Below are 9,566 nucleotides of genomic sequence, written 5' to 3'. Positions count from 1 at the left end.
GTAGATGTAGGCCTTTTACATCTGTTCGAACTCTAGATTTGGTAATGTAAAATTTGTAAATTATGTAGATATTTAAACTTGGTTTGAAAAACTTATGGCAGAATCTTGTGTATATTGTTGTATTATTAAATTTATGTCGTGCTTGTGTCATTTGCGCTCACCTTCGCGTGAGACTATCAGTGTTGTTTCGATCGAGACGTGAGCTGAGAAAGGACTATCAAATTAAACTATTAAGGTAATGCGCCCGATGTGTTCAAATGACAGCTATTAGGCTTAATTGAGAGTTTTAATTTGGCAGTCCCGTCACATTTTATCTGCTTGCCCCCTTCTTCCTCTCCCTCGATTTTTGTTGCCATACACAACCTATGTTCAGCTGGTTTGTCAGCCAACTAGTAGTATTTTTGTCTTACATCAAATCAGCATTAGCCATCAGCCATTCAGCAATATTTTCATCTTACAACAAATCAACAACTACCAACCAAAGCCGGCCGAACAGTCGAACTGTGCAGTGAAGACCCAGAGGACGAACACAACAACCACAAAATACAGAGGTTTTACAACACACAAGATGAGAATGGGAGGAAAACACCCAAGGGTCCATGCTGCTTCAAGACTCGAGATTCAAGAACACCAGGAAGCAAACGAGCCCTGCCCGGGAGCAACACCTGAACGAACCTTTTTACATGTCGAATAGGAGGATGCAATGCAATGGCACACACAAACGGTGACTGCAATGAACACTACACAGGATCAGCTGCAAATCGGCATTCGACATCAGGAAACAATTAGCTCTTCCTATCTGTCACGCACCCACGCATCAAACATCTGATGAATTCCTAACACGAAGAAATTTTACATCAGTCACTGCATCGCTCTCCCAACACTGAAAAAAAGTCAGCACAGTCGGCGAGCGACATTTGTGCTTCTCGTTATCTCCTGCCAGCAGCTGCATTCCAGCGGTTGCTTGTCCATCCATCCGTCTGGCAACCCCAGAAGAGCAGCCTTTCAACTCTTGTCGAGTGTCAAGTCTTCAGGTTGTCGGTGTTTCAGCGCAATGGCACAGCATTTCAGACGAACATCATGAGCAGGAGTAAGTCACTTGTCAAATGGTGGGTTCTTCTGAAACGCTCCAGGAGCAAACACTGGCAAGGAGCCCGTCCGCGCTTTCTCACCCCGGATGTCACGCTGCTGGGTGTTAGGATCTCTGCTTCCCTCGGGGCGTGCTCTTGCAGCTGCCTCGTTCCTCTGTGCGTTGATGCCAGGGGTGCTCAGGATGGGACCACCGAAGAATATCGACTGCCCAGAATATGTCATCCTCTCCGACGGCTGCCCTGACGGCATCGCTGAGGATGAGGTGTTCCCAGGCGCAAGGCTCCTTCCATGGCTGCTTGGCTCGCCACTTGGGTTCGCCAAGAAACGCGGGTTTCTTGCTGCCTGCTCGACGCCAGGTCCCATTCTTGTTTGAGCAGGAACCGACACATACCGACCAGCCTCTTGATCCCAGATGACGGAGGCCCTTCGGTTCTCTCGAACATAAGATGTGGCTGACTGGAACATCGGGTTGGTTATTTGTGTGGTGGGAACAGGTGGCCGCAGTACCCCTGCGTTGGTTATTTGTGAGGTGGGAACAGGTGGCCGGATCATCCCTGGTGCTGGCCTTTCAGGTGGTGGAGGGTGAGGCACTGCACTGAACTGAGAGTGAGTGGCAAGCTTGTGGATGTGGACCGGGCTGCTTAAACTGCTCGCAGTTTGTGTGCCGGTCTCATAGTCGTCCTGGCTAGCTAGACTTTGGGGGTATGAATTCTGAAGTGGAGAAAGTCTCATTTCACTATTTGATTCCTTTGTGCCACTGTAGTCGACACTCATGCTACTCCTGATGCTTGCATTGCCACTGGAGACAGCATCAGCTTCATGACCGCGACGGGTATCAATTGGTCGCAGAACTGAGGATGATGCCCGAGCTTTTGCAGCAGCTTTCATTACCTCATTTTTATCCAGCTTTGCAAGGCTCCTAGCACTGATTTTGACTGCCTTTTTGGCTTTGTTTGCTCTATCAGCATATCCAGCAGCATCAGGGTCCACGGTTGAAGGCACCATTCCAGGATCCAAATGTGGGGTCACTTCATCCTGATTGATAGTTTCAGTATAACTCAAGTTAGTGTGATTGAAGGGACGCTTCTAACATTATAACTATGTTTCTTCTAAACTGGAGTTCTTATCAAATTTCAATCTGTACACTTGTTTAACAGGCTAGATTTTGGAAGCAATATACTTGCTCTTTAAATCAAGGGGGCTTACATGATCAATAAATATCCTTGGAGGTGTACACCAAGCACCCTTGTGATGAAGACCAAGTGAACTTCCTACACTGAACCCAGTTGTCGCTGAATTTGATGGGGAGTAAATGATGTTTGCTCCTTCCTCATCCTCTGGAGCTGCCTCACTCATAGCTCTCATTGCAACAACATAGTCATAAGTTGTGATCCCCTGATACACAACATAGAAAAGGGAACATAGCTGAGCAAACAAGACAAAATTTTCTATTTGAAACAGTTCCATTAGAATTACATGCAAACCTTTCTTATCAATATAATGTGGAAGAAGAAAAGTTCCCCTAAAGGTATGCAGGCCACCAATGAAAGTAAGGTAAATATGCCCTGCATAAGAGAAATTTATGGTCAACCAACAGCTTCAAAGGCCATTACAACAAATTCAGAAGGGCTATGAAGATAACTTCAGGACGAATTATACTCCTGACAGTAAAAAAGACAGGATCCAAAAATTGTGGCCAGTAAAAGATTTGAATTTCTGTATACTGAAAAAGATAGATTGCAAGTTGCTACTTCGAAACAATGAATTAAAGCATCATAACACAGCATAAAGAAAATAACGTCAAGTGGTTTGGGTTTCATAATTGGATATTGAAACTTGCTACTTCAAACAACTTGTAATCAAGAGGAGATTCTCATACACTACTGCATGCAACTATTTAACACAGGAACTTACCACGATAACAGCAAATGGAGCACGAGTCAAGCCATTCCCCAGCTTGTCTTGTATGTTTCTTGATGCATTCTTATCAACAAAGCAGAGTACAATAACAGCAATGCCCGCTGCAAATTGAATTGCAAGCTATGCAGGAGATTTCAACATTTAGTGCCATGCTACAGCAAAAGCAACAAATCTACACAAACCCTATAACCACATGAACTCAAGAAAAAGAGTATATAGCAAATCCATACTGCATACCCAGATAAGACTGATTGCCATCAGAGCAAGAAACGTGAAATAGTTCTTCCGCCCAACACAGTTATTTAGCCACTGCAAAGATATACCATATTAGATATGCATAATGAAATAATACAAGTAATACTCTGGCACAGGTCAAGAAAAGCACCCGACAATGATGATCAAATCCATCCACACACTTGTCACAACTTCTGCAGTGTTTGCTGAATTTGCGAACCTGAAAAGTTTATTTTGTAAAGGAAAACTAAACAACACAGGCTAGGCAATGCCGCAAAGTGACACAGCTAAATCAACATACCTCAGCATTACATAATGTGCAAAACAGAGCCTCTTCACCATTTGCTTGTTGGTCTGAGTCATCAGGTTTCCGGCAGTCCTCATTGACAAATAGAGCACACAGAAGGCCACCTATCAACCAACAGCTTGATCTTTTCTTTGGCTGCTGTGATCCTATATTTATGTTTGCCTCTCCTAAAGATGAACCTCTGTGATTAGAATGCCCATCCAGAGAGCTTCTACAAGTAGAGGTTGGGGAGTTTGTTCCAGTAGCATTGTTTGCTTTCTGGGGCAAATTCGTTCCTTCAATTCCAGCACTGTTACCAGGTACATTGATAAAGCCATCCTCAAATTTTGACATGATCCCAGGATCCGCAGGGTTTATACTTGTGCATCGGATGTAAAGGATGAAAACTGCAAGTGCCTGAATGTGAAGTACAAAGGACAAAATGTCACCACAATTTTTTTAATATGAGGGGGAAAAACTTAACAGGAGGACCACTTACCACAGGAGTATAAACACCGATGGCGACATATTCAAGGACTTGTGTTCCCAGAAACGGCGCAAAGAAGGCATAAAATGCAACCACCAGAAGGAAGAAAACCGTAATTGCAACAATCTATCCAAATGAGATGACAAGTCAGTTACCAAAACTTCCAAAATGTAGGAACTAGTTCGGAGCTATTTAAACTCACAGTATGAACTATGAACCAGAAGAGTATGGAACAGACAAACATGAGTGTAATTTTTAATTTGGTAGAGGGAATCATAAAAATAAATATGCATATGTATGTCATCTAGGCACTGAGCAGGGCATATCATAATGCTAGAGATACGCAATGCTTTCTCCGTGGCCAGATCATTACAAGTAAACTACAATCAGACAAGTCTATCTTCGTTCCATTGGAAAGCATCAAGTCCATGTGAATACATACACAAGCAGAAGATTTTAAAAAACTATACAAAAACTACAACAGTTACCGAAAAAGATTATTAGCAATGTCAAGTGAGCACATGAACTAGTAGAGAACAGTCATTTCATTGCAACATGAGAAAGTGACATAAAATTTATTATGCCAAACTGCTTTAACATAAAAAAGAGTAATATGGGTCATCAACACTCTGTTCGATATTAAATCTATAATGCACGGAGGCATTTCACTTCGCTCAGATAAATAGCATGAACCAACCATCTATGAAGCTGCCTAGATGCAGAGCTAGAGGGTGTATTTTTCTGCCAATTCATCGAAACTCGCAACTGACCAAGTGTTTTTTTTTCGATGCATCAAACCTTTGAGACCTCCAAACATACCGATTACCAAACAACCATTGTGAATCAAGGCATATAACCCTGCGCTGTTTTTTCTTTTCACGAATACATTGTATTAAGATAGGAATAATAAGAGTGCATAACATGTCATGCACCTAACGCCACTAGGATGATTCATAGACAAGGTTACAAAACCACCTTACGAGTTAGGACACTAAATATAACCCTGCTTTGTCCCGTGTTGGTAAAGGAAGTCGTTTTGAGGTTGTCTTAAGTCAAACATTAAACTTTGACTATAAATAGATTCTTTTGGGTTGAGTTTGAAATATGAAAGCGATGTAAGTAGATTCATCTTGAAATGTAGTTTCATAAAGGTATATATTAACTGTATTTTATAAAACTTTTATAGCGAAAAGATAGTGGTCAAAGTTGTTTTTTAGACCATGTCGCCTTTACCGAGAGGGCGTATCATTGTATTTACAGACATATAGCCCTGCTCTGTTAGACCAAAAATCCCAGTGAGTGAACAATACTAAAGCTAGAAATCCTAACAGGTTGAGAATCGCAGCTATACTGTTGTGACAATCGCACACCGACCCGACTCGTCACATATTAACATTAATCATTTCTCTCGGCTCAAAGAGACACGGGAACAACAAGTGGGGGGAAACCCCAACCACTAGCCACCAGAGGCCTCCCCTCGACAGATCTTCGAAATAATGACAAGGGGCGGCGAATCCCCCGCGCACAACCGCACAGGGACGGATTCCTCAGCGAATTTCGCTCGTTACAAACACACATACACGAATCGCACCCGATCCAAAAGGAAAAAGGAAAACTGAAGAGAGAGGAGGCGAGAAAGGAAGCATCGACGAGTGAGTGCACCTGCAGGGTGTGGGCCGGGAGCTGCCAGCCGTGCTTCCGCGCCATGGCTCCGCCGCCTTCGCCTCGGAGCCCCGCTCCTGCTCCGGATTGCGCGCCCAGACGAGCTCCTCCCCTTTCTCCCGGCCGGCAGGCGGCAGCAAAGGGGAAGGAGGCCGGCTTTCCTTTCAAGCGCCGCCGGGTTTGGTCCCCGGTAGTTCAGTAATGACGAGGAAACAACAAGCTGGAGATTTTTTTTTTTATTGGGACGGGAAGGGGACCCTCCTCTCCTCTCTCTCTCTCTCTCTCTCTCTCTCTCCCCTGCGATTTTCTCTCTCTAATTCAAGCAGCTGCCTTTCTCTGCAGTGGCGGTTTGTTGGAGAAAAGATTGGGTCAAACAGCTCAGTCCAGTCCGTGGCAGTCCAGCTAAACTGCAGTCCGTCTTAGGAGGTGATTAATTTCATGCCAGATTTCGCCCGCCCCTGGCCTAATGATGCGATTGACGGACGGGTATCTTGGCTGTTCAGGAGCGATGGGATGCTGCCAAAAAAATGGATTTGGACATTTCTCGGAGAGCGCATTGCCAAATCTAGTCGGTGCTAGGTTTGTAGAATTTTTGTTAGAATTGATTGATTAAATATAGGAAAGAAAATGGCTATAGAAGGAAGCCGATCCGATTCTAATATGAATTCGAATATCTCGTATATCTATTTATCTATTTTCTTTCTATTTTCATCTCTTAAGATAATTCAAATATCTCGTATATTTATTTTTTTCTATTTCCATCATTTAGGATGGAAGCGGATCGAATTCAAATATCTCAGATATTTTTTTTATTTTCATTCCGTTTTCATCCTACTAAAAAATAGCACGGACCCTTTAAAATTTCCCAACACCAACAATACCTCGACGCAGATAGGGAAGCTGAGCACTACCGACGAGGGAGATCAAAAGAAAAACTGATCGCTAAACATTGTACATCTAACTCCGATCGCTAAACCTAAACGGATCTCCCAACTCGACAAGCAGCTGTTTGACCTTCGCATCATGGCATAAATACACGGTGGAATCAAAATGGGCCCACTTGCGTTGCGTGCGATGACGGGAACGGTCGATCATGTGGGGGCAGGGCGTACGAACGCAGCGGCAGTTGGGGAGCGTCGGAGCGTGCTCAAGCTGTCCGCACCGGGTGCGGAGAGCCTTAAGCACCTCAAAGCATCCCGTGCGCCACCCTCCTATACCGAGGTAACGTAAAAATCACTGCACCAGGTACTATAAAAACGTAGTCGCAAAAAAAAAGGTACTATAAAAACGTCTGCTACTACATCCCGGATGGTCTCCGACACAAGACATACTGCATGGTACGGACGAGCCGCTCCACTGTTGTGCGCGGGCCCCTACCTCCTTCCTGTGCCCGTCCCCCAATCGCCGTTGCCGCCGCTGCCGTCGGGAAGTCGGGTCGAACGCACCGCCGCCGACCCGTCGCCAGGCCGAACTCACCGCCCCGGCGGAGGCGCAGAGGGAGGCAGAGCCTGCGCGCTGCAGATCCGCCATCTGCTCTGCACCGCCACCGCGCCACTGTGCTGCATCACGCCGCGCCGCCAGAATCTCAGGCCGCCGGATCCGGACGCCGCCGCCGGACCTCCCTGTCGGAGGGAGGGCGGCCGGGAGTGAGCGCGCCGTGAGGGAGGAGCCCGCCTGACCGGAACCTGCGCCGGGCGGATCGCGCGCCGGCGGAGTCCGATTGTTGACGTCTTTTACGAGCTAACACACGATCGCGTTAGGTCGCGCGGCGCGAGGAGGGGTTCCTTGCAGCACCTCTTGCGTGGAGCGGCCAGACCGGTCGCCATGTAGAACGACGACGATCCGACGAACGCTCACCCGGGAGGGACCCCGTCGGGGCAAGCGCGCGTAGGGTTGCCCTAGTCTCGGCAGACCAGCTAGGGCGTCCTCAAACGCCATGGAGACGAGAGAAAAACAGCATGTCGATGTTGGAAAAGTAGGGTAAATATAAAGAGATAATATATGTGTTTTTGATAGATTCGATTGGTTTGGATCCTCAATCGGCCGTGACCCTTTATATTTATAGGGTGGGGAAGACTTACCCCGCAGGAAATCCTGTTTACAGATCTAAATCTATTAAGAACTCTAATTACAGTCGTATTCCTCTTAGACCAGTCGAACCCACCGGTCAGACCGGTCGGGGTCCTGCCGGATCAGCTACAGCACTAGAGCGGTCAGACCGGATGATGCCAATTTTGGCTGTCAACATATGCCCTTCTGTTTTTGGTAAAGCTTGCTTACCAAAAAAACATTCTTCAGAATCAAAATTGTCTAAGGGTGACAATTAGCAATGCATCGGCCATATATTCTTTAAACATGTCTAAATAGCCGAAATAAGAGAACCAGCAAATGTAACAATTTCTAGTTTAAGATCAGCAAATTATTTCGATTTTATATTCCTTAGCATGTTTAATAACAAAAGTCTTGAGACGGCCAATGCGGCTGATTATACAAATTATAGCTCCTTGCTAAAGCATAAAACTGATATTGATAGTCATAATATGGCAGCCAAGAATTATGATCAAACCACGGATTAAACACACCTGAATATGCAGTCCATGGTGCGTGCATCGACGGGATAAATGATGAAGTCCAATAAGATGATCGATGATGCTTTTTTGATCTTGGTGGTGAAGAACTTCTTTTTCGTTTGCCTTCCAATTGATTGTTTTGTTTTTGTGCATATATTTTCTTGTATTTATCCAGAAGCTCCTCAAAAGTCGGCTTGATCCTATTTTTTGCACCACCAGACTTCCCAGGTTCAGACCGATCAGACCGGTCTGACGAACCGGTCTGACTGGTCATGTCAGAACCGACATGGTTGCTCTTATCTTGCCTCCCAGTCGAACTTGAACGTTGTTCAGCAATATCATTTGAAGTATGGTCTCCATTGGGGACAATCTGAGCAACCGAACTAGCCGATGTTTCTTCAACGGTCGGCTTTTCTTTATCTTGTGTCAAATCTGAATTTTTATTCAATCGCTCATCTTTTTGACACGATAAACTTGCTTGATCATCATGTATTTCTTTTTCTGCACATGCCGATTTTTAGGATCAAAACAACTATTATTTGTAGGTGATGGCTTACTAATTGCCGGTTCCTTATAGGTAATATAATTTGAGCACAAATATGTAGGAAGAGACGGCATATATAAAATATGAAACCATGGTGCACAAGAATAAGACAAATTGAAATCAGCACCCCATGGCATATGCATAGGAGATCCATATGACGGAAACGGCATTGATGTAGAAAAATTATTCCACCGCCGATTTTTATCATGGAACTGGCGTTTTGGAGATGACCTTGGTTGTTTGGATTTATTAGGCCAACTAGCATCTTTTGTATCTCTTTGATTTTGAGGTTTAGCCGGAAACTCTCCAATGGGCTTCGGCTTTGCTTTTTGATGCTTGCTATGCCCTTTAGCTTGAACGGTTTTCCAAACACCGATCTCAGGTTTCTTTGGCTTAATCATCTTAGATTTTGATTTATTTTGCAAAATCTTAGATGAGCCGGTGAGACCGGTCAGACCGGTTGCAGTGCAACCAGAAGCTTTGCCTTTGTTTTGTTGCCCCTCGAGCGTTGAAGTACTAGATTTAGTCTCTGTGCTCTTGCTAGGGGATTTTGGTTCGACAATTTCGGCTTGGGATGGCCGAATTGTATCTTGACAAACAACATCACAAGATGGCAAATCTTTGCAAGAATTATTAGTCGGCTTTTGAATAACCGATTTTTGAATAACAGGAATTGGATCTACACTCTTATTTCTATTGATCTGATCATCCACAAAATTAAGAAAACCACTTATGGCGCTTGCTGTGGACTTACTGTGTTTTGGTAGATCG

The 9,566-nt window shown here is 44.8% G+C and overlaps 1 protein-coding gene across 1 annotated transcript; it reads right to left on the bottom strand.

The window, feature by feature from the left end:
* Nucleotides 1-504: 504 nt before the first annotated feature.
* On the bottom strand, nt 505-5,925 carry LOC120659968 (probable protein S-acyltransferase 19). The gene is made up of 9 exons (XM_039938272.1): nt 5,682-5,925; nt 4,032-4,145; nt 3,548-3,949; nt 3,398-3,466; nt 3,250-3,321; nt 3,007-3,132; nt 2,577-2,657; nt 2,299-2,487; nt 505-2,127 (listed from the first exon to the last, which is right to left on the bottom strand). Exons 1-9 carry the CDS (start codon nt 5,724-5,726, stop codon nt 1,096-1,098), a joined length of 2,130 nt encoding a protein of 709 aa, XP_039794206.1. The 5' UTR covers nt 5,727-5,925; the 3' UTR covers nt 505-1,095.
* Between the last annotated feature and the right edge of the window lie 3,641 nt (nt 5,926-9,566).

This window comes from Panicum virgatum, chromosome 2N, assembly GCF_016808335.1.
Source record: "Panicum virgatum strain AP13 chromosome 2N, P.virgatum_v5, whole genome shotgun sequence".
NCBI lineage: Eukaryota > Viridiplantae > Streptophyta > Magnoliopsida > Poales > Poaceae > Panicum > Panicum virgatum.
Note: the sequence above shows the minus strand (reverse complement) of the source record. Positions and strands in the feature narration are given on the sequence as shown.